The sequence below is a fragment of the Taudactylus pleione genome, unplaced genomic scaffold, assembly GCF_031769625.1.
Source record: "Taudactylus pleione unplaced genomic scaffold, aTauple2 ptg000181l, whole genome shotgun sequence".
Lineage (NCBI taxonomy): Eukaryota > Metazoa > Chordata > Amphibia > Anura > Myobatrachidae > Taudactylus > Taudactylus pleione.
In genome coordinates, this window is record NW_028284583.1 from 5,054,408 (window position 1) to 5,080,680 (window position 26,273).

Sequence of the window (26,273 nt, forward strand, 5' to 3'; positions counted from 1 at the left end):
CAGGCGCACGCTTGGCAGTACTTTGTTGATGCATGTGTGGCTACTGCGCACACAATTCACAAACACAAAAAAATATATTTTTTTATTTTGTTTGGAGTGCCCTTTGGGGGTTACAGCACCCTTTAACGGACAAGCCAGCCGGCCTTTTACTTATGGGACACAGGCGCACGCTTGGCGCTGCTCCTTCGTTGATGCACGTGCAGCCACAGTGCACACAATTCACAAACACAGAAATTTTTTTTTTATTTTGTTTGGAGTGCCCTTCGGGGGTTACAGCACCCTTTAGCGGTCAATCCAGCCGGCCCTTTATTTATGGGACACAGGCGCACGCTTGGCACTACTTTGTTGATGCACGTGCGGCTACTGCGCACACAATTCACAAATACAGAAAATATTTTTTTATTTAGTTTGGAGTGTACTTTGGGGTTTCAGCACCCTTTAATGGTCAAGCCAGCCGGCCCTTTACTTATGACACAGGCGCACGCTTGGCACTACTTTGTTGATGCACGTGCGGCTACTGCGCACACAATTCACAAACACAGAAAATATATATTTTTTTGGTTTGGAGTGTACTTTAGGGGGTTACAGCACCCTTTAACAGACAAGCCAGCCGGCCTTTTACTTATGGGACACAGGCGCACGCTTGGTGCTGCTCCTTCGTTGATGCACGTGCAGCCACAGTGCACACAATTCACAAACACAGAAAATATTTTTTTATTTTGTTTGGAGTGTACTTTGGGGGTTACAGCACCCTTTAATGGTAAAGCCAGCCGGCCCTTTACTTATGACACAGGCGCAAGCTTGGCGCTGCTCCTTTGTTGATGCACGTGCGGCTACTGCGCACACAATTCACAAACACAGAAAATATTTTTTTATTTTGTTTGGAGTGTACTTTGGGGGTTACAGCACCCTTTAACGGTCAAGCCAGCTGGCCGTTTACTTATGACACAGGTGCACACTTGGCACTACTTTGTTGATGCATGTGTGGCTACTGGGCACACAATTCACAAACACACAAAAAATTTTTTTTTTATTTTGTTTGGAGTGCCCTTTGGGGGTTACAGCACCCTTTAATGGACAAGCCAGCCGGCCTTTTACTTATGGGACACAGGCGCACGCTTGGCGCTGCTCCTTCGTTGATGCACGTGCAGCCACAGTACACACAATTCACAAACACAGAAATTTTTTTTTAATTTTGTTTGGAGTGCCCTTTGGGGGTTACAGCACCCTTTAGCTGTCAATCCAGCCGGCCCTTTATTTATGGGACACAGGCGCACGCTTGGCACTACTTTGTTGATGCACGTGCGGCTACTGCACACACAATTCACAAACACAGAAAATATATATTTTTTTGTTTGGAGTGTACTTTGGGGGTTACAGCACCCTTTAACGGACAAGCCAGCCGGCCCTTTACTAATGGGACACAGGCGCACGCTTGGCGCTGCTCCTTTGTTGATGCACGTGCAGCCACAGTGCACACAATTCACAAACACAGAAAAAATATATATTTTTTTAGCACTTGGGGGGAGCACCCCTGACGGACAGAGCACCCCCTGGACAACACTACAGCACCCCTTTAGGACTGGGACACTGCACAGGACTTTGGAGTGGACACAGCCCCTATGGACAACTGACTGCACAACACAGTCCAGCCAGCCCCTATGGACTTTGAAGTAGTGGACACAGCCCCTATGGACATCAGCAGCACAGCACAACACAGCCAGCCCCTATGGACTTTGAAGTAGTGGACACAGCCCCTATGGACAACAGCAGCACAGTGCAGCACAGAACAGCACAACACTACTCTGCACTACACTACACTACACAGCCCAGCCAGCCCTAACTCCCACCCTCCCTCTTCACTGTCCACAGCCGAGTGAGAAAATGGCGCCGACGCGGGTACCTTATATAGGATCCAAAACCCGCGAGACCCGGAAGGCGGGATGATGACGTTTTGCCTCGATTTCAGATCCGAGTCAGGCGGGAAAAGTCGAGCCTGACTCGGATCGGCCTCGGATCGGCCTCGGATCGGGGGGGCTCGGGGGGGGTTCGGATTTCAGAAATTCGAACCCGCTCACCCCTAGCTAGTACCCATTTTCATGTACCCCAAATTTGATGGGACCACTTAAAAAAAAACCAAAAAAAAACCTGAGTGCTCTTCTGCAACACTTCTTCAATCTCGGGAAAAAACACCTGCTGCGGCGATTTAAATCCCCGACTTTCATTTGCAGGCTAAAACGGGGGTACCCATAGTGATCCCCCATGTTTTTACAACTTTAGGGGGGTCCTACAATTTATTCCAGGAAAATAAAAATTTTTTACACAGATCCCACTTCGCAGTTTCCCGTTTTCGTAGGTTTTATATTGAATATGGGGATAAAGTGGGCGCACGCCCGATACTTTATCCCAGGAAAATCTCCGATATGGAGCGAAAAGTCCAGCACGGACTTTTCGCTCCCATATTGAATACCCCTCTAGGTCTAGATGCCTTCCATTCTTGTCTTAATCTTTGACTTAATTTCTCCAGTTGCTGTCTCCCATACAGTCCTGTCCATTTTATGTATCGTATTATTAGGGCCATATCTATAATGGGTGCAGGGTGTGTGGCACACCCTGCATCCATTTAGTCTTTATACTTACCAGTCCGTTATTTTCAGACTGCTGCTCTGCAGCATCGGGCCGGTGCTGCAGAGCAGCAAAAATCACTGGGGAAATGGTGGTGGCCATTTACCCAGAGTCTCGCGCATGTGCGGTACTGATGTCCCCGGGAATAATTTTCCCAGAGACCCGAGCAAGCACAGTAGACTCTGGCACTAAGCCAGAACCTACTGCACCTGCTGGCTTCAGCGGCATTGCCAGAGAGAGGAGGGGGGCCCACACTATGTCTGCACACGGGCCCCCTCCTCTCTTAAAACGCCCCCCCGCATATTATCCTTTCCCATTATTACGTTTTGTCTGTCTTGTCCAGTTATTGTTGCATTCCATTGCTTCTCTAGTCCTGCACCTGTCACAACCAACTTGCCCTGCTGTAGTTCCAAAGTTTCTTATGCTAACTAAGTCATGGAAGTATCTGAATGCCCAAGGAGAATGGCTTCTATTAAAGGACCTGTCCATTCATCTCTGCTCTCCTCAGTTACTGATCATAACACTAATAAGAGTAAGGGGTCAATTCATTTAGGAATGAGGGGGGCGAGTTGCTGTTGTAATAGCATAGAAACACAGGCAAGGACAGACCCCCCCCCCACCAACTTGCGGCCCAATATTTCCCTATGGGGCTGTAAACAAAAATCCACGGGACCAGCGGTATGGTAATGCAGCATTTAGCCCCACTTATTTCCTTTATTTATATGACGCCACAAGGAGTGCGCGGCACCTTACAAGGTACATAAACTGAGACAGTATAAAGAAAACAAGAAAAAAGTGACTTACAGTACTCTACAATGCAGGACACGGGCAAGGTTTATAACTTTGCTGCATCAGCATTCATAAGACCCAAACAAGCAGCAGGGTGGCAGAACCCAAGGCTTTGGTGCTATTGTAGGCAGTGGGGAGGAGATGATGGTATAAGTGAGGGAAAAGTGCTCGAGAAAGCTTACATTCTAAAGGGGAGGCTCAGGCAGACAGGGGTGACACAGAGGGGATAGTCAGTGAGCAAGGAGCATGGAGTAGTGCAGGGCCGGACTAGCCATCGGGCAGTTCGGGCAAATGCCAGAAGTGCCGATGGCCACATGGGCCGGTCCAGCCGAGCAGCAGCTGTTTCCTGTAGCAGAGGACTCAAGAAGCAGAGAAAATAAACCACACCCCTTCTGTGATGTCAGTGGAACTATTCTTTAAGCAGTCTGCACTGCGCGCTGCCTCAGGGCTCCGGCACACCTTCCAGCCAGCCCGATAGTCTCCGACCCCTTAGTTCACCTCCTGTCACATGGGCTGCCAGTCACCGGGTCCCCGCCACTCCGCACAACGCATCATCAGACAGCGCTGTACTCATCCCCGCACTCGGCTCCGGTCACCGTTGGAAGCCAGGTAAGCCGCATAGCAAAGGTCCTCTCCTCCTCATATCTACCGCAGGGCTCCTAATAGTATTCCTTCCTCTTGCATGCGCCGGCTACTCTACATCCCATCCTGGCAGAGGCCCGTAGCTTTGCTTTATCTCCCCTTATGACCCCTCCTCCATTTGCGGCACCTCCTGACCCCTCCCACCACACAGGTTATCCTCTTGAGCTCTCTCTCCCCAGTCCCCCCACAGATCCAACCCCTCCCCCATCCACGGCACCTCCCGACCCCCCCTTCCCCCACACAGGTTCTCCTCTTCAGCTCTCTCCCCTCACAGATCAACCCCTCCCCCATCCGTGGCACCTCCCGATCCCCCCCTCCCCCACACAGTTTCTCCTCTTCAGCTCTCCCCTCACAGATCCAACCCCTCCCCCATCCGTGGCACCCTCCGACCCCCCCCTTCCCCCACACAGGTTCTCCTCTTCAGCTCTCTCTCCCTCACAGATCCAACCCCTCCCCCATCCACGTCACCCCCCGACCCCCCCCTTTCCCCCACGCAGGTTCTCCTCTTCAGCTCTCCCCTCACAGATCCAACCCCTCCCCCATCCGCGGCACCCCCCCCGATCCCCCCACCCCTTCCCCCACACAGGTTCTCCTCTTCAGCTCTCTCTCCCTCACAGATCCAACCCCTGCCCCATCCGCGACACCTCCCGACCCCCCCCTTCCCCCACGCAGGTTCTCCTCTTCAGCTCTCCCCTCACAAATCCAACCCCTCCCCCATCTGCGGCACCCCCTGACCCCCCCACCCCTTCCCCCACACAGGTTCTCCTCTTCAGCTCTCTCTCCCTCACAGATCCAACCCCTCACCCATCCGCAGCACCCCCCGACCTCCCCACCCCTTTCCCCACACAGGTTCTCTTCAGCTCTCCTCTCACAGATCCAACCCCTCCCCCATCCGTGGTACCCCCCAACCCCCCCACCCCTTCCCCCACACAGGTTCTTCTCTTCAGCTCTCTCTCCCTCACTGATCCAACCCCTCCCCCATCCGCGGCACCCCCCGACCCCCCCCCCCCTTCCCCCCCAAAGGTTCTCCTCTTCAGCTCTCCCCTCACAGGTCCAACCCCTCCAACCATCCGCGGCACCCCCCACCCCTTCCCCCACACAGGTTCTCCTCTTCAGCTCTCCCCTCACAGATCCAACCCCTCCCCCATCTGCGGCACCTCCCGACTCCCCCACCCCTTCCCCCACACAGGTTCTCCTCTTCAGCTCTCCCCGCACAGATCCAACCCCTCCCCCATCCACGGCAGCCCCCGACCCCCCCTCCCCTTCCCCCACACAGGTTCTCCTCTTCAGCTCTCTCTCCCTCACAGATCCAACCCCTCCCCCATCTGCGGCACCCCCCCAACCCCCCACACCTTCCCCCACACAGGTTCTCCTCTGCAGCTCTCTCTCCCTCACAGATCCAACCCCTCCCCCATCTGCGGCACCTCCCGTCCCCCCCCCTTTCCCCCACACAGGTTCTCCTCTTCAGCTCTCTCTCCCCTCGAAGATCCAAACCCTCCCCCATCCGCGACACCTCCCGACCCCCCCTTCCCCCACACAGGTTCTCCTCTTCAGCTCTCTCTCCCCTCACAGATCCAACCCCTCCCCCATCCACGGTACCAGCCGACCCCCCCTTCTCCCACACAGGTTCTCCTCTTCAGCTCTCTCTCCCCTCATAGATCCAACCCCTCCCCCATCTGCGGTATCCCTCACACCAACCCCTTCCATCACACAGGTTCTCCTCTTCAGATCTCTCTCTCCTCACAGTTCATATGCAGCAACCCCTCCCCCCTTCCTCCACACAGCTTCTCTTCTTCCCCATCCGTGGCACCCCTGACCCTCTTTCCCCACACAGGTCCTCTTCAGCTCTTTCTTCCCTCACAGCTCTGCTCTCTCTCTCCTAACAGATCCAACCTGCCTCCCCTCCCACACACAGGTTACCCTCTTCTGTTATCTCCCCCCCACAGATTAAAAATACCCCATCTGCGGCACCCCCCTCCCCCACCTTCCACCACACAGGTTCCTATATTTTGCTCTATCTCACAGATCCAACCCCTCCCCTATCCTCTGCACCACTCTCCTTCCCCCACACAGGTTCCTCTCTTCAGCTTTGTTTCCTCACAGCTATAAACTCCTCCTATCTGTGGCACCCACGCCTCCCCTCCCCACACAGGTTACCCTCTCCTGCTTACTCTCCCCTCACAACTCCAAATCCTCCCCTTCCGAAGAACACCTGCCCTCCCTCTTCCACACAGGTTCCCCTCTCCTCTCTCTCCTCCTAGAGCGCCAAACTCCCAACTCACTCCCCCACGTGAAACACCCCTGATCCCCCTTCCCTATACAGACCCTCTCTTCTGTGCTCTCTCCCCTTACAGCAGAGCCAAGAGTCATTCTGACCTTACAGGCACCGACACAGCCTCATTCTGGGTGTGAGCTACAGTACCACTGAAACCTGTTCCTCCACCTTAAAGGTAAGTCATTTACTGTATATGTTACATTTATAATTTATTGATTATATGTAGTAACTATGGGCCATATTTATCAACGAGTGATATTCTTGTTATCACTCATTACTAATCTTTAATTGTGTTCCAACCAATCCGCTCCTAACTCATGTTTTTGAAAAATTATAAGAGCTGATTGGTTAGAGCATCAGTTAAGATTAGTAACGATAGATAACAAGAATGTCACTCGTTGATAAATGAGGCCCTTTATATTAGAAATTAAGAGTACTGGAGGTTATATAATCATCATGTTAACATTTAGGATGTCAACACCATAATGTCGACATTCAGGATGTCAATATTGACATATTGTCGTCATTGTGAATGTTGACAGCCAGAATGTCAACACATCCATTTAGGATAAGGCTGAAGTTAGGGTTAGGCTGCAATTATGGTTATCCTGTAGTTAGGGTAGGGTTAGGCTACAGTTAGGGTAGGGTTAGAAATAGAATTAAGCCGCGTACACACTAGACTATTTTTTTAACGATATAGTTATCGTTCATATCGTCCAGTGTGTATGCAAGACATCGATGATGCGCACTCCCATCGTATCTTTCATCGGCCGAACTTGCAGGACAATCTGACGATATCATCAGCTCCTGCAAGTTCGTGGATATAGCCGGTGACGTCACTGAACGATATCATTAACGATATCATTCAATGTGTATGCACAATGTTGTTAACGACATTGAGCCCGGCAGTTTAGGGGAAAATACTTAACAACATCGCTCATGGAGCATATTAAGTTTGTGCCCAGCATTAGACTGCAGTTAGGGTTAGACTGTAGTTAGGTTAGGAATAGGCTGTGGTTAGGTTTAGGCTGTAGTTAGGGTAGGGTTAGGATTAACTGCGAACCAGTTAGGGTTAGGCTGTAGTTATAGTAGGGTTAGGATTAGGCCAGGGTTTGCAAAATACACGCTATAGCGCGTTTTTACGCGCTACATGCTGTCGGGGACTCGATTGTAAAAACTGCCTGGGTCCTGTGGGATGTACTGCCTGTGTGCAGCGCCGCAGCTGCCAATCACTGCCACCGACGTCTTCTCATCCAATAGCCGGCGGTGGCGTCTCCTCCTCTAGTCACCACCCCTCCAGTCCTCAATCAATCACCAGACGCCGACCGACCACCCCTTCTTGTGACCAACAGGCTCCACCCACAGCCCAGGAGCAGCAGCAGCACCCCAGCCAATCGCTTGCCACCTGGTTCCCCAGCCAGTCACTGCATTTGATTCTTCAGCCAATCGCAGCCTGCAGGGTCTTCCTTCCGCTCTCTCTCTCAGCCACAAACTGCCCAGGAGCAGCAGCACCACACGTCGATCTGCTGAGTGCTCTTCCAGCCAAGGTCAGTCTACAGCAGTGCCTCTGCATCATCTTCAGAGCGCACTGACCCCGGGCGCAGCCACCCTCCTCCACTGCAAATGTGAGCAATGCGGCTCTGTGTACGGGCAGCGAGCCAGTGTGATGCCTGCCTATGCTCCCCTGACCGGCATCTGTGCCCGGGGAGATAGTTAGTCTGTATGTAGGCTGTGACCCCGTATGGTAGGAATATGTAGGAGTGTCTCCCCTGCAGTAATGTGTGTTCTCTGTGCCTGCAGGCCTCAATGAAGTTATTAACTGGGCATGGTATATACTGGGAGGCTCAGTCAGCAGTATTAATATAGCACTGCCAATAGTACTGTCTGTGCTTAAGCCCCTTTTTGCCCCAGCAACTATCTACTCATTCCTCCTCCTTACCCCAAGTACTGCTTATCCCTAAGCACCTGCTTACCCCAGCTACTAACTACCCTTACCCCCTACCTACCCCCAGTACTCCCTGCCTCAAACCCCATCCTTGCCCCCCAGTACTACCCTAGCCTCTATCTACCTACCCCCACAACACTGCCCTCAGTATTGCCTGCCCCTAACCCCCTCCTTGCTCCAATGCTACCCCAGCTGAATTCTAACCTTACCCCTGGCACTGTCTGCCCCTAGTTTCATCCTTGCCCAACAGCACTGTCCCAACTATTGTCTGCACTTACCCCCTCCCTGCTTGCCCTTATCCCCCCTACCCCCACTTCTCCGTGTCTTTATATGCAGCATGACCCTAGCTACTGCTTGCCCTCAACCTCCTCTACCCTAACTGCTACCTGCCCCTAGCATTGTACCATAATATATGATGGGACCCAGAAAAAGTTGAATAGGACCCCAATTTTCCAAAGTTAGGGGTCCCTGGGACCCACAAATTTTTCGCTCAGCGTCATCACTGTTAGGCTGTAATGGGGATTCGGTTAGGGTTAGACTATAGTTAGGGTAGGGTTAGGATTAGGCTGCTGTTAAGTTTGGCCTGCAGTTAGAGTTATCCTGTAGTTGAGTGGGTTCAGGATTTAGCTGTGGTTAGGGTTATCCTGTAGTTAGGGTACGGTAAGGCTACAGTTAGGGTAGGGTTAGAATTAAGCCGCGTACACACTAGATGATTTTTTTGAACGGAATAATTATTGTTCATATGCATTCAAATCGATCAGTGTGTATGCAAGAAAAATCGTTGACGATGCACGCTCCCATCGTATCGTTCATTGCCCGAACTTGCAGGACAGTCAGCTCCTGCAAGTTCGGGGATATAGTCGGTGATGTCACTGAACGATATCGTTAATGACATTGAGCCCGGCAGTGCAGGGGAAAATACTTAATGATATCGCTCATGGAGCATATTAAGTTTGTGCCTGGCATTAGGTTGCAGTTAGGGTTAGGTTGAAGTTAGGTTAGGATTAGGCTGCATTTAAGGTTAGACTGTAGTTAGGGTAGGGTTAGGATTAGGATATAGTTAGGGTAGGGTTAGGCTGTAGTTAGGGTAGGGTTAGGATTAGCTGCGGTTAGGGTTAGGCTGTAGATAGGGCAGGGTTAGGATTAGCTGCGGTTAGGGTTAGGCTGTAGTTAGGGTAGGGTTAGGATTAGGCTGCTGTTAGGGTTGACTGCAGTCAGGGTTAGGCTTCATTTAGGTTTACGGTGCAATTAGGGTGAGCGTTAGGGTGTATTTTAGATGAAGGTTAGGGTTAGTGTTAGGATAAGATTGCATTGTCAACATTTTGACTGTCAAAATCCAAAAACATGACAGCACTGCAGATAGAGGTGTATTTGAGGTCGGACTGGCATGTGTTTTAGCTTGTGAAGGCACGTTGGCTGGTCAGAGTGGCATGGGAGGGTTGTCAGAGTGGTGTGTTGTGGTATGTGGCAGCAGGTGGGATGGTCAGAGGGGTAAGTTTGTTATTTGGAAGCAGGTGGGGTGATTTGAGTTACATCTGGATAGGGACACTTTGGTGTTGGCTCCGCCTACAGTTGATTTGTGCTGCCCACATGATGCCGCTTCCACAAATTTTTCCAGTAATTAACAAAGGGAAAGAGAAATGATTGCTGGCTAGGGGCACAGTCCAATATATCTATTATCTGTATCACCAATGCAAATACAAAGCATGTACCTAACTTTATATTATAGCGGAGCTGAGTTATTCTACCCAAAAGGTACACATAAGTGATACCTTGTTGTGACCACATACCCTATTGCTATTTACCAGCTTTATCATCATTTGGGATTGCGTCCTTCCACAGTTAAGCGACCTCCTTTACGGAGGACACAGTTTTTGGACTCCAGCTTATTAGGACAATTTCCCATGCTGACTTCATTATCATTAAGGTCACTTGTCACATTATTGCGGCTTATAATTCATTCATACATATTTAGTATTGTGTGATGTTAACCTTTTGATGTTTTTTATATGTGCTATTTTTATTGAGCTATTAACTTTTTCAATAGATAACATTTGTATTGCTATTAATTTGCATGTTTCAGCGCTGTGATTCTTTTTCCCTACACATAAGTGGTATGCCCAGGACCTGGGGTACCACAAAAGTAGACATACTTTAAGAGTGACTGGTCTTAACCCCTTCAATACCATGTACACTAGCTAACTGCCTTTATAACAAGCTGACTCTGTACCCTTTTTCACCTTTATTATGTCAGCTGTGCATCTGTCCAATTTGCTGGTGCTTTAAGATTAAAAAGGTTTTGAGCTTTTAAAGGAACTTACAAGTATCACTGCTTGATAGGAAAGAGGGCAATTTTATTTGCAGTGTTCTATCCATCTCCGTTTGTATTCCACGCTGCACAGCACAGTCACTGCTGGGATGGAACTAAGGCCCTCATTCAGAGCCGGACGCTCTGAGCAGAGCGCACGCTCTGAATGAGGGCCGTCCTCCATAATTATGGAGCGTCCTCCTGGACGCTCGTATAGCTGTGGGTCACCACCCACAGCCTATACGAGCGTGCAGGTTGATGGCCGCGATGGTCTTGACCATCGCGACCATCGCCACTGCGAGCCGGAGCCTGCGGTTGAGTTTCTGAACCGCAAGGCCCGGAGTGATTTTGGCTCTATCAGAGCCAAAATCACTCCCACTGACATCACTAGTGATGTCAGTGGGCCGGCTTCTGACGGTAGGCGTTCCCTTGGGAACGCCCCTGTCTGGGAGGCACGCCCCCGGCACGCCCACCAAAGGGGGCGTGCTGTCAATCAACATCGACAGCACGCCCCCTTTGATCAGACACAACGAGCGAAGGAAAGTCCTTCGCTCGTCGCGTCTGGCGCATGCGCACGACGGAGCTCCCGCCGTCGTGCGCATGCGCAGTGCACACCATCGACCCACTTGCGAGCGGACAGCCGCTTGCGAGTGGGTCTGAATCAGGCCCTAAGTTTTGTGACTTTATAAGGGGCATTACTATGTGTGGCAATAATGTCTAATAATGGGCATTATTGTGTGTGGCATGTCTTATAAGTGGCATTACCATGTGACATAATGTCTAATAAGGGACATTACTATGTGTGGCATGTCTTATAAGTGGCATTACCGTGTGGCATAATGTCTAATAAGGGGCATTACTATATGTGGCATGTCTTATAAGTGGCATTACCGTGTGGCATAATGTCTAAAAAAGGGCATTACTGTGTGTGGCATGTCTTATAAGTGGCATTACCGTGTGGCATAATGTCTAATAAGGGGCATTATTCTGTGTGGCATAATGTCTTATAAGGGGCATTACTACTGTGTGGAATAATGTGTTATAAGGGGTGTTACTGTGTGCCATACTATGAATTGGGGGCCCTGCTGTGTGCTATACTTTGAATCAGGGGCCCTGGTGTGTAGCATAGGCCCGTTTGGTGGGGTAGGTGGGCAGTGATGTCGCCACATGCTCTGGCATCAGGCCTGCTGTCACTGTGTGAATCCGGGCTTAGTGTCACACTCTGCAGACCACCTCACAAGAGTGCAGGTGTGACTGTGTCATGTCTGCTGCACGGGTGAGGAGGAGTGTGAGTGTGCTCCTTCCCACATGTCGCTGAGCAGGTAATACAGTAGTAAATGCGAGATCAACTCTGTATATTATTATTTTCCATCCAAATGTTCATTTCATGTGTTCCCCTTGTGTATCTTTAGAGGTCACACTGGGCCCACATTATGCTGTGGTTTGGGTGTTAATGGCTCATGTTTATATTAATTTAAACATCATGTGTCTCCTTTTCCCTTGTATGAATGATGTAAAGGGGGGGGGGGGCAGGCATGCCATGAGACCATACCCCTCACAGAGAGGCACACGTTGGTGTGCCATCCTCACTGATAACTAATGCCCTAACAAAATCCTACAGTGAACACTACACAGGACACCAATATGTGTAGTAATGCTCTGCTTTGGTTCACAGATGTGTCATCCATCTGGGTTCAGCACCCCTGCCCTAAAAAAAAAATCCTACAGTGCGCACAATCTAATCCTCTACAGCTGCTAAGCCAGGACTTGGTTATTGGGAAAATACCTTCCCTTTTCTGTGTGTGTGACCTACACCAATGCAGTACTAGCTCTACCTAACAGAACCAAATCAAATACCAATGTCTGACTATATCACATTTTGAATCCCATACAGAATGAGATTAATGGTGCATACACACACGGGACGATCGTCAACGATAATAATATCGTTGAACGATCTCCCGGGTGTGCTGGATGATCTATTTCGATCATCCAGCACACCACCAACGACGGCCGCGGTTCCCTATAGTAACCTGGTCGATATCTGCCAGGTTGGCTTGCATGCATGGTCGATGGACGATATCATCGTCCATATGTGTCCGCTCATTGGTGGTCGTTGATGGGTTGGAGGCACCAAAAAATGCATGAACGATAGCAATAAAATAGATATAGTTATCGTTCATATCGTGCATTTTAATCGTATCGTGTGTACGCACCATAATACAGAGAATGATGTATACTTCTATTTTCTAATATTAATTATATTTGTAAGTGCATAGACTGAAGAGGGAGGGGCCAGGAATAGTAAGGGGAGGAGTCTATGCCAGGAGCCAGATCCTGACGCGAGGTGGGCCTGTGTGCTTTAAATGCCAGGGCCTATTTTTATTCCCAGTCCGGCCCTGGAGTAGTGGGTTAGTATGCAAGCTAGAAGGCTTTTATAAAGTGGAGCCAGTCTGAAGTTTTGTAGAGCGGTGAAGAGTCTGATAGGGAGAGAGTTCCAGTCGTAGGAAGCAGCAAAATCAAAATCAGGCGGGAGAGAGGGAGGAAGCAATCGGATGGAGGGGCGGCATTCATTTGTGGAGCTAAGTGGACGGGCGGGAGTGTGAAGGAAGATAAGGTCAGAGATGTAAATAAGGGATTGGGTAAGGGCTTTGTAAAGCTGGCCACACACTAGAACAACTTACATCCAACCAGCCAACTTGTTGACTGGTTGGAATGAAAATCTAGTAAGGAATGGGAGTAAATGATGATCAGAAATTTACTCCTAAATGCCAGAAAACAGATGAAAATGGTCGTCAGACAAGTTTGTTAAATGTTTGATTTAAACTATTTGTTTATACAACAGTTTTGGTCCATTTTTCAGCGTCTGGGAGCAAGTTGCTGATTGTATTCCTTACCAGATTTTCATTCCAACCAATCTACTAGTTGGCTGGTTGGACAGATAATCTTTAGATGTGTGGCCAGCTTAAGTGAGTGTGAGAAGTATGCCTCATATTGGCTTTATACCTTAGTAAAATCTCAATAACTTTATGTCTGTTTGACTTTAATTATATCAAGTTTTAAATGTGCAATTAATGATTTAATAAATATGATCATCTAAGTAAGCAAAGCATGTATTAAACTCAATATGCAGTAGGAAACAACATAAAATAAAACATTCAATTGGATTGAATTAACGTACCTTTATTTTATAGGACAACATTTAATAAAAGTTACAAAGCTATAGTAAAAAGGTAGCAATATTTTTCTCAAAGGAAATAAGATAACATTATAGCTGGTTTGGAGAATGGCTGCTAGGAACAGCAACAACACATGTGGCAATGATTATTCTGTAATCAAAGTAAAAAAGAGGCCAGGTTTTTTTCTGTTACAAAATGGTGCTTAAAGCAGTGTAACAATATAAAATATGATTATTATTGAAGGTTTTACATATCTTTACATTTCATATAGGATGCTTTACTGCTGTTAGGTCAAATTAAAATCAGTACAGGATCTTGGGCAATTATGATTTGTCAATAGTTGTTATTGATAGTTATATTTTACTGCCTGTACATGGTTTATATTGCATTTTGTACATTTACTGTAAATTGCTATAAGTAAATGAACATGACTTCATATATGTTGTTCTGTACATGTATGTAATGACTTTGGATTTCTTTGTAACCTGGGCAAAGAGTGTGATTATTTTGTTTGGAAACATGCTGCATTGTACTGTCCATGTGAACTGTGAATAGCTTAAAAATGTCTGACTTGTAATAGCTTGCCATATAGCAAAGCAAAGGCTCGAACATGTTAGTGGGGTCTTCCCAGGAAGTCCAGTCACGTTACTTGACATTGATAATCATTTTGAACTTTTTTTTAAAGTGTATGGCTTTGCAAAATATGGAATGTAATTAGCTGACCACAGCCTGTCTCATTCACCCGAGATCTCACGCACCATTTTGGACCTTCACATTTTTTAATTACTTAGATTAATGTCTAGCACACACTGTTTCCCTGGTCAAACTGTGGGCCTGATTCAGAGCCGGACGCTCTGACCAGAGCGCTCGCTCTGAATCAGGGCCCTCCTACATGAAAATGGAGTGGCCTTATGGACGCTCGCATATTGGAAAAAAAACATTGATAATTTTTGTGTCAACCATTTTTGTGTCAACCATTTGAACCTGTCGACCTTTTAACAATGCTAACCATTTGCACTGTCAACCTTTTGTCAATTGACCTTTTGTACTTGTCCCTGTTGACCTATTGCATGTTAACCATATGGTGTCAACCTTTTTTATCTTCTATCTTCTATCCGGATACCAAATCAGCAAGGTAGCATGTCAGAGTCGGGTACTAAGAACTCTTTCCAAATTCACGGAGTGTGCACAGATGCCAGATCAGGAAGCAATCACCTAGCACTGACTAAATTTCCTTTTAAAGCACTAGGGGGCAGGGCTCCAATTTGAGAAAACTGAATACACATGTATAGCAGCGTTCCAACAACTCCAGGAACTAGATGACCATCTCAATCTGGCCCTGATTCAGAGCCGGACGCTCTGACCAGAGCGCTCGCTCTGAATCAGGGCCGTCCTATTTAAATTTGGAGCGGCCTTTTGGACGCTCGCATAGCTGTGGGTTACCACCCACAGCTTATGCGAGTGTCCATGATGATGGTCGCGATGGTCAAGACCATCGCGACCATAGGGCTTGCGATGAAGACTCTGCAGTAGGGTCTCGCTGCCGCAAGCCCTGGAGTGATTTTGGCTCTATCAGAGCCAAAATCACTCCCACTGACAACACTAATGATTTCAGTGGGGCCGGCCCCAGACGGTAGGCGTTCCCATGGGAACGCCTCCGTCTGGCAGCCACGCCCACGGCACGCCCACCAAAGGGAGCGTGCTGTCAATCACCATCGACAACACGCCCCCTTTGGTGCGAGACCAGGAGCGACGGAGAGCCCGTCGCTAGCCGGGTCTCGCGCATGCGCACGAAGGAGCTCCCTCCATCGTGCGCATGCGCAGTGGGGCAACATCGACCCGCTTTCGAGCGTCCTGCGCTCGCGAGCTGGTCAGAATGACCCCCAGTATGTTTTACTAAATCTCTATTGAAGAGAAGGTAACACAACCTGTGCAGGGTACAAACTTAAGCATGATATATTTCTACATATGTCAATGGACGATTACAGATTGAAAATATAAAACTGTAAATGTGGAATGTACAAAAGTTTGTACACCTTTACTCTTATTTCCTACTCACTTAAAAAAACCCTCAAAACTTGATTGATTTCTATAAAGCCAAGGCAAATACATACCCTGGTCCTTTGATCTTTTCAGTAACAACCATGGTTTTCTCTAAACAGCTGACTGAGAACTTGCTGAAACTTGATGAAAAAAAGGAAAGATCTGGAATACCTAGAAAGAGATCTAATAGAATTGCTCATAAAGGGGCTGATGTAGAGTTGTGCGCAAGTCTGTTTTGCAGACAGATATCTGTCTTGTTTACTGCGTATGCGGCGCAGAGTCATTCGCATCATCATCTTCTCTACTTGCGGCTAAAGGGCATAAATGGGTAGTAACGAGGTGTTTGCAGTTGAGTTGTGCTTACACATAGATCCATCTGTTTTCAGACAGAACTCTTGCACATACAATAGTGCTGGTGCAAGTGCACACAGGGCCGGCAACAGAAATCTTGGGGCCTGGGACACTGATATCTCTGGGGCCCCCTCCCAATGCCCCTCCTCCAAACATACATGCCGGATCCACACACACACACATGCACACACAGTTTTATTATGTATTTAATTATTAACAGTTTCTTTTATAGCGCAGCATATTCCGTTGCTGTTTACAATTTGAAACAACATTAATAGAACAAGACTGGGTTGTATGAGACAGACATAAAGGTAAGAGGGACCTGCTCGCAAGCTTACAATCTATAGGGAAATAAGTGTTGATACACAAGGATAGGTGCTACATATTGCAAAATTGGTCCAGCCAGATTTCAGAGGTTCCTGGTGAGCTGTATGATCCAGTCACACAGGAAAGTTGGCCTAGGGTCAGGAGGATGTGAACGAAAAGACCATGGGCCTGATTCAGAGCCGCTCGTAAGCGGCCGCTCGTTCGTTCCGAGCTATGTTAGCCCAACTGCGCGTGCATACGGATCGTTATACGCATGCGCTAGCCAGTCAGTGCGGCCGAAATTCATGTGCTCGCAAAACAGCGAATGCCTGCTATTTTGAGTGACAGAAAGAGGCGTATGTGGGTGGTAACAGGGGAAGGTGCTTGAAAATGGGGAGTGGAAATCAGAACGCAGGCGTGCTTAAAGGTCAAAACGGGCGTTTTATGGGTGTGCATATTTAAAACAGCAGCGTCATTGACCACGTCACTGGGTTATTTTATTGTCAGAACTGCTCGCAAAATTGTGGTAGCAAACACCAACCCCAAGAATAGCGAGCAGTTCATACCCTTGTCGATGTACTCGATTAATCTAATAAATAGCGGACATGACGTAGGATGCGAGCGGCCAGGGGGCGTATTTTTCCAAAAAACGAACGCAAGTTTTGTTCGCTCGTTCAGACATAGAGGCGTGAACAGACCGCAAACAGCGAACGGTTCATTTGAATAGCCACCTCTTGTTTTAGAACGAACGACTGCAAATAGCGAGTGGCTCTGAATGAGGGCCTATGTGTGAAGTTATGTGTGGACTCAGAGAGGTAATGTAATTAGATATGGAAGCTATGAAGGTTATGTGGGAGATTCTGGAATCTGATAAGCTTGTCTGAAGAGGAGAGTTTTCAGGGAATGCTTGAATGTTTGGAGACTAACGCAAAGTCTTATTGTGCGTGGAAGGGCATTCAACGGGGTGAAAAAAGTCCTGTAACTGTGAATGGGAGCAAGTAATGCATGGGGATGAGAGACGCAGATCTTGTGCTGACCAAAGAGGTCGGGTTGGGAGATATTTTGAGATGAGTGAAGAGATGTATGTTGGTGTGGTTTGGTTAATTGCTTTATGTGTGAGTGTAAGTATTTTATATTGAATATGGTAGAAGACCGGTAGCCAATGGATGGACTGACAGAGTGGATCAGCAGTCAATGAACATTTGGCAAGAAAGAACAGCCTCGCAGCTGCATTCATAATGGATTGTAGCAGCAAGAGTCTGTTTTTGGGAAGACCAGTAAGGAGACTATTGCAATAGTCTATGCAGGGAATAATGAGTGCATGGATTAGAATTTTACAGTGTCTTGTGTAAGATGTGGTCGAATTTTGGCTAAGTTGTCTAGAAGTATGTAACAGGATTTTGAAACGGATTGAATGTGGGAAACAAAGGACAGTTCAGTCAAGGATGACACCTAGGCAATGAGCTTGTGGGGTGGGGTTGATTGTCAAGTTGTCAACAGTGATAGAGATATCAGGTTGGTAACTACTATTACCCGTGGAAATATAATTAATTCTGTTTTGGATATATTAAGATTGAGGTGGCGAGATACCATCCAAGATGAAATGGCAGAGAGACTTTCAGTGACATGGACCAGCACAGATGGTGACAAATCTGGGGAAGATAGGTAGATTTGAGGATCGTCCAAGTACAGATGATACTGAAAACCAAAAGAGCTGATTAGATTGCCAAGAAAGTTGGTATAGATTGAGAAAAGCAGAGGACCTAAGACTGAGCCAACTGATAGAGGAAGTGAAGTGGAGTTAGAATCAGAAAAGCGTACATTGAAAGAGGGGTTAGATAGGTAGGATGAGAACCAAGAAAGGGCTGTGTCTTGAAGACCTAGGGATTGTAATGCTTGTATGAGAAGAGAGTGGTCAACAGTGTCAAAGGCAGCAGAGAGATGTATAAGAATTAGAAGTGAGTAGTGTCCTTTAGCCTTGGCAGTGACCAGGTAATTTACTACCTTAGTCAGTGCTGTCTCAGCGGAGTATTGGGAATGAAAGCCAGACTGAAGTGGGTAATAATTTGTGGGTGTTAAGAAAGTGTGTGAGGTTAGTGTAGACAAGTCTCTCCAGTATTTTGGAGGGGCAAGGGAGCTGGGAGATAGGACGGTATTTTGAGAGAAAGTTAGGGTCAGAATTTTTTTCAAAATGGGAGTGATCACTGCATGTTTGAACAGTGATGGAAAGATACAAGTAGAGAAGGAGAGATTACAGATTTTAGTTAAGGGTGGGATGAGCATGGGAGACATAGCTTTACTGATTTGTGAGGATAAAGGATAACGAGGAGAGGTAGTAGAGTAGGAGGATGAAAAGAGTGTATATACTTCATCTTCAATAGTGGGGTCAAATTAAGAGACTGTGCCAGCGGGTTCAGGTAGGGAAATGAGCAGGTCACTGGCCAAGGAAGAGACCACCATTTCATTTCGGATATTATCAATCTTGTCCTTGAAATAGGAAGCAAGATCTTGTGCACTTATAGTAGCAGGTGGGTTGGGTGAGGGAGGGACAAGAAGTGATTTAAATGTATTAAAAAGTCGCTTGGGGTTAGCGGCTTGGGCAGAGATGACAGATTGGGAATATGTGTGTTTGGCAGCATCTAGGTAATTACGATAAGAGTGGTAGATAGTCTTATATGTGAGGAAGTCACTTGGAGTACGAGATTTACGCCACTGACGTTCTACTTTATGTGAGAGTTTTTGTAGGTGTCTTGTCAATTTGGAATGCCACAGTTGACGTCTAAGTCTATATGAAGTGTGATGGGTAGCTGGAGCTACTTCATCAAGGGCTAGTTCTAGGGTCTGGTTCAGGTGTGATACAGCAATCTCATGAGAAGTGAACTTAGAAATTGGTAAGAGTAATTGTTGCAGAGAGGTGGCTAGTTGTTGGCAATTAATAGCATTAATATCTGTGCGGGTTTGAGGAGGCTTGGTTGATTTGATTGACATTGAGGTTGGGAAAGGAGAGTTCGTGAAATCAGAAACTGAGCATAGTCTGGTGAATACTAGATCAAGGCAGTGGCCATCTGATGAGTAGAGGAGTCAGTCCATTGGGAGAGGCCAAGAGAGGAGGTTATAGAGAGAAGTTTGGAGGCATGAGGAGATTGTAGACTGCCAATCAGGATATTGAAATCACCCATGATGATGGTGGAGATGTCAGAGGATATGAAGTGAGGGAGTCAAGCAGAAAAATGTTCCAGAAATTGATTGGGTGGTCCAGGTGGGTGATAGATAGCAGCAATGCGCTGAGAGAAAGGGGTGAAAGTCCTAATAGAATGTACTTCAAATGATGTAAATGTGGTGATGGTACTTGTAGGAGAACTGTTTATGTAAAAGATTGGGACAGCAATATTCCTACTCCACCTCCTTTACTGGTACCAGGCCTGGAGGTGTGGGTGAAGTGTAAGCCACCATGTAAGTGCTGCAGGGAAGGCAGTGTCTGATTGTGTGAGCCATGTTTCTGTTATTGCCAGGAGTTTGAGGTTATTTGAAATAAAAAGGTCATGGATGGATGTTGGCTTGTTGCAGATAGAGTGTGCATTCCGAAAGGCACATTTTAGTGTTTTGGAGGGTGATGGGAGGCATGTGATGTGTCTGAGGTTTGCTGGATTTATATTGCATTGTGAGTGGGGCATGTTGGTAGGGTCAGGATTAGGTGATATGTCACTAGCTAAAAGAAGTAGAAGGAGAGAGATATAAATATAGTTGTGGGTTTTGTATGAAAGTTTTTATATGGCGATAGGTTGTGGATGTTACTGTCAATATATAAAGATAAGTAAATAGCTCATGTGTGTTCACAAGAGGGGAGTAGGTAATTGAGGCTGCAATGTGTACAGAGGGGTGAGCTGCAGGGAGAGTGAAGGATGTATTAGCTTTAGAGAAGATACCATGGAGTGAAATAAGAAAGAATAATATTTGGTACAAGGTGATTTAGATTAAAAAGTGAAGTTCTTAGAATACTACATAAATATAATTGTGATTTAGAAATTACCTGCTCTTAGTTGTTGTTCAATGTTTGATCAACTGTTTTTTTAACTGTTCAGTTGAATACTTTGTGAACAGAATACTTTGTGAATGGAAAGCACAGCTCATTCGAGCACAGCTCTCTTAGATCTGTCTATGAAGATATACTGTGGATGGTTAACACTGGCTACATCTGAGACATGTCCAGCTGACCTAAGGTGTTAAATTGCCCTGTGTTTGACTATGTAAACAACAGCCCAGTGTGCCATTGATTACAGATAGAGAAATAACACACACACACACACACACACACTTATATTTATACATATATATTAGGGATGTGCAGGCTCGAATAGGTACAAATTTTCCCGCCAAGTTCGGATTTTTCCCGCCAAAAAATGAGTCTCAGAAAGAGGCAACACGTCATCTTTCATGGACAAACATCATCATTCCTGGACAAAAGTCCATGGAAGATGTTTGTCCATGAAAGATGACATTTTGCCTCTTTCTGAGACCCATTTTTTGGCGGGAAAATTCAAACCAATGCGAGCCTGCACATCCCTAATATATGTACTATATGGACAAAAGTATATGGCCACACCTGTTAATTATTGAGTTGAGGTGTTTCAATCAGGCCCATTGCCACAGGTGTATAAAATCAAGCACCTAGCCACTGATATAGATGGTCATATTTACTTTATACTATCAAATATATTGCTAGTTAAGGCCGCAGCGCATTTTCAGGACCCATGCCACTTATTTCTGCAAGCTGATCAGGTGTAATGGCTACCCAGTATTCTTGGAACATCCGCACAGAGGTTCTCATTCAGACCCGCTCGCGAGCGCAGGACGCTCGCAAGCGGGTCGATGGTACCCAAATGCGCATGCGCACGATGGAGGGAGCTCCATCGTACGCATGCGCGAGACCCGGATAGCGACAGCCAAGCTGTCGCTCTGGGTCTCGCACCAAAGGGGGCGTGTTGTCGATGGTGATTGACAGCACGCCCCCTTTGGTGGGCGTGCCGTGGGCGTGGCTGCTAGACGGAGTTGTTCCCATGGGAACACCTACCGTCTGGGGCCGGCTCCACTGACATCACTAGTGTTGTCAGTGGGAGTGATTTTGGCTCTGATAGAGCCAAAATCACTCCAGGGCTTGCAGCAGCGAGACCCTACTGCAGGGTCTCGTCGCAAGCCCGATGGTCGCGATGGTCTTGACCATCGCAACCATCATCATGGATGCTCGCATAAGCTGTGGGTGGTAACCCACATCTATGCGAGCGTCCAAAAGGCCGCTCCAAATTTAAATAGGACGGCCCTGATTCAGAGCGAGCGCTCTGGACAGAGCGTCCGGCTCTGAATCAGGGCCAGATTGAGATGGTCATCTGGTTCCTGGAGTTGTTGGAACGCTGCTACACATGTGCATTCAGTTTTCTCAAATTGGAGCCCTGCCCCCTAGTGCTTTAAAAGGAAATTTAGTCAGTACTAGGTGATTGCTTCCTGATCTGGCATCTGTGCACACTCCGTGAATTTGGAAAGAGTTCTTAGTACCCGACTCTGACATGCTACCTTGCTGATTTGGTATCCGGATAGAAGATAGAAGATAAAAAAGGTTGACACCATATGGTTAACTTGCAATAGGTCAACAGGGACAAGTACAAAAGGTCAATTGACAAAAGGTTGACAGTGCAAATGGTTAGCATTGTTAAAAGGTCGACAGGTTCAAATGGTTGACACAAAAATGGTTGACACAAAAATTATCAATGTTTTTTTTCCAATATGTTTAAGGTTAGGGTGAGGGTTAGGCACTAGGGGTAGGGCTAGGGTTAGGCACTAGGGGAGGGTTAGGGGTAAATTACATAAAAAGACCACCATTTTTGTGTCGACCATTTGAACCTGTCGAACTTTTAGCCCTGTTGACCTTTCGACATTTAGTCAGTCAACTTTTGTACCTGTCAACCTTTTGCCCCTGTCGACCTATTCCATGTCGTCAATTTGGTGTCGACCTTTTTATTGTTGATCTTTTATACCACACTCGCTGATGTACCTGTGAACTGACCCAGCTTTTTTATGTGGACTTTGAAGTTGGAATAACTGTGCAATTTAACTGCTAACTGTGGGCCTGATTTTGAGATGGATGCAAATGCCGTTGGTGCTGTAATCCGATACACAGCTGCTTTTTTAAAATATGCAGATGTTGCAGCTGTCGGGACTTGTATTGAGATTCCCAGAGGTGGCATGTCAGACCTGCCGCTTGCGTACAAAGACAGAACCATCGTTTGCAAATCGGTTGATCAATGAAGTTCTGAGTAGCCCTATGGTGTTTCAGAATGGCCATTGGAACTGAGATGCCTTCGCAACTGCATAGGGCAGTGGTTCCCAAACTGGGTGCTGTGACACCCTGGGGTGCCACAGGGCACTTGAAGGGGATTGGTGGTCTAGTACCAAATAAATAAACCAGGGCTAATGACTGCCAATAAAAAAATATGGGGACAAAAAGAAGTGCAGCCCTGTAAACCACCACATAACTCAACCTAAGCACAATTTACTTAATTTAATTTTTTCTGAAATTCTTAGTAAGAAACTTTTGTCCCAGGGGTGCCATGAAAAACATGCCGATACTCTAAGGTACCATAATTTGAAAAAGTTTGAGAACCAGTGGCATAGGGGATCACACCTGAGTTTGAGTCGCCACTCCCATCTTCCGTTACTGCCCACAAACAGTCCCTGACTGTCAATTACTTTGCAAATAAATCCTCTGTGACTAACGTCGCAGTCCATAAAGGCACATGCACAGTGTGACTCTGACGCATGGGCAGTATAAAAAATATCGTCCATTTGTGAAAACATTGGAATTGCGTCCATCTCTGAATCAGGCCTTGTGTACCAGACTTTAGGATTTCCTTTTGACTTCGATTTTGCTTTCTAGTTACTATGCCTCCAAATACTCCTAGACAGGTGAGCAACACATCTATATTATTATACTAATGGGGTTGCTCATCCTCTGCTGCCATACTGTGTATTTATGTGTCTCTGTCACTGGAGTTAACTCTGATTTAAGCAGTTATGTTATTCCGTGACATAGGTTGTTTTGCAACTTATTTTCTCACACTGTGCAAGGTAATTAAATGGTGTTTTTTGTCACATGTATGTCATCTTAAAAATAGATACTTTTTATTTTTGTTAGTTGTAATACTGTATGTTGGTTTATTTTGGCTGTTTATGTTAGTCACGGCATAAAACCAGGGCCATAGAGAGCAGGGATGAGCCCTGATACTGGATGGGTGTGACCAACTAATGGAGGTATATCTGCGCCCCCTACAAAAAAATACCCCTGAGGGACATATTCTATGTAGATAAATAGACTTTGCTTTAAGGAGGATATAGTAATATATCTAGTTTGAATTTCATTGTACACAATAGTCTACATACTTTATTTATGGAATAACGATGGCTTGTCACTTTCCTCTGTGATGCAAACCAGAAGTGGATGTATTATCAATCATGAGCTGATAGTTGATCTTAGCCAAGTGATCCTGAACCAGCTAATTGAGTGAGTAGAGCAGGAGATATCACAATGTGAGACCCAGCTGATGTGTAAAGATTTACAGTTATATTTATTAAATGCTAGCGATAACAATGTTTTTTTATTGACATTTTTCACAGCATAAGAAAATATGTACTCTAATCAGGTAATCAGAACACCCCCCTGCAAATGTCTGATTGTAATGTTGAGCAAGCAATGTAATTGCTAATAAACTCCCTGCCACTAAAATATAGAACATTGCATTATACAGCCACCGAGGTGTATACTGTAGATATAATATAGCACAAGTCCCGAGCAACTAAATATAAAACCATCACAGTTATCCATACTTGCCTACCTTCCTGGAGCGGCCAGGAATCTCCCAAAAAGGTGGGCAAGTCTCTTGGGTTTGAGGCCACCCAGTGAAGTGGGCAACACAGGCGAACGATTACACGATTCACGTTTAATTGCGTTATTGTGGCTGTACCCCCACTCCACAATATTGGTAATATTAGAATTGCATAGCATGGGATGGGGTTACGATGCCGCAATCGAATCATCACACCCCCAGACCCACCTACTTCCGCCCCCCCCCCCCGTTTAGCCCCACCCCACTCAGTGTCGGCCAAGCCTGCAGTTATCTAGTGCTTGTGGTTCTTTATGAATGATTTGTCTGTCCAACCACAGTGACCAATTCCTAATATTACCTATCATAGATAGTAAACATATAGTACAGTATGCACAAGTACTCAGAATTCGGTTTCCCAGTATATAATGCCATGCATAGGAGCCTTTGTGAGAACTGGTCTCCATTGCAGTCTGGAATCCAGTGCCGGACTAACAGCAGGGCAGTCAAGAATGGCGCTCTGTGTGGCATAATGTAAACTTGGGGCACTAGAGTGTGTTTGACACATATGTGGTGATGGGAGTATTTACACAATATTGTTTTTAATAACATCGCTAGCATATAATATTGACAAGTGTATTGGTAGTGGCCCCCACAGCCCTGTTGAAAACTAGTCCACTTTCACCTTGCTTTCCTTTGACCTTCTGCGGGAGTATACAGTAGCTAGAGACCACATTGTCAAATATATTCATACTGTAAAGTATCAGAACTGCAATAGAATCCTGTATATGTACTGTGCTTAGCATGTTTTGACAATTTTTTTTCATATGTATATATAAAAACAAAAAAAAATCCCTATGTACAGTATGAATATATGTCACATGGGTTTTTCATGTCTGGATTTAAAGGTGGGCTGGTTATCTGCCAAATCCTGTGTCTATTTGACTCTCACACCTCTCTACAGATCTATTATATTCCCCTAAAGTATAGCATTTAACTTTCCAATTTAAATTTGGCTTTTAAAACATAATGGCAATTGAATATGTTGAGAATCAGTAATAAATAAAGCCTTAAAAACTTTGATTGCTTTGTCTGGTCGTTGCTGTGCTGTACAGTATTGCAGGCATTCCTGGGTCACTACATATTACAATTCATTTTGGATCACATCTGCTAAGGTCACGAAATGGTTGCAGACTAACTTTATTTTTAAATTGCTACATCATCCTTATTTGTATGCATTTAAATTAAACAAGATATGCAGAGTGTTTATAAAGAAAACATTCAATAACTATGACATTAGATTTAAAAGTCATGGCTTTCTTATGTTTTATTTGTGAAGATAATATTTGGTGCTTGAGGCACTTAATTTAATAAAATTTGAAATGCTATAAAACATCTGGATACTTATAAATATAAAAAGGTCAGCATATCTTAAAGTTACATTATTAGTGAAAACATGCTACAGACTTACACATTATCATACAAACATTATTGATATGTAACACTACATTCAGTGTACTGTACACTAAACATGTTGAACAAATATAATAGACTAAAATAAAGTTAAAAAAGCCCATATGTATTTACCAAACCTCCGACAGGTATCCATGTAAATGTTAGATATAGCAAATTAAAGTTATGAGTATATTCAGTTTATTGAGGTTATTTTGCAAGGATTAGACCCTTTCTCACCCTGGAGGCAACTAAGACCCTCATCCACTCACTGATCATCTCCAAACTTGACTTATCTAGCCTCCCTTACTCCCATCTGTCTCCGCTACAGTCTGTTCTTAATGGTGCTGCTTGGCTCATCGTCCTCTCTCCAGCTGATTACTTCTTCCCACTCTTGCCTCCATGATTTTGCCTATGCTGCTCCTCACCTCTGGAACTCTCTCCCTCTTCCTATCAGACTTTCCACCTCTCTACAAAATTTCAAATG

General features: G+C 46.1%; 1 protein-coding gene across 5 annotated transcripts in view; it reads left to right on the top strand.

Annotated features, from left to right (window-relative positions):
- The window catches only part of SUGCT (succinyl-CoA:glutarate-CoA transferase), a 1,290,705-nt gene that overhangs the window by 586,443 nt on the left and 677,989 nt on the right, over positions 1-26,273 (top strand). Inside the window, exon 13 of one of the 5 annotated variants that reach the window (XM_088476064.1) lies at positions 6,411-6,452. The exons of the other annotated variants lie outside the window; for them this stretch is intronic. Coding sequence (XP_088332190.1) covers positions 6,411-6,431 — 21 coding nt within the window. The 3' untranslated portion in view covers positions 6,432-6,452. Of the gene's footprint in view, positions 1-6,410; positions 6,453-26,273 lie in introns of those variants that run through there. 5 annotated transcript variants of the gene reach the window in all.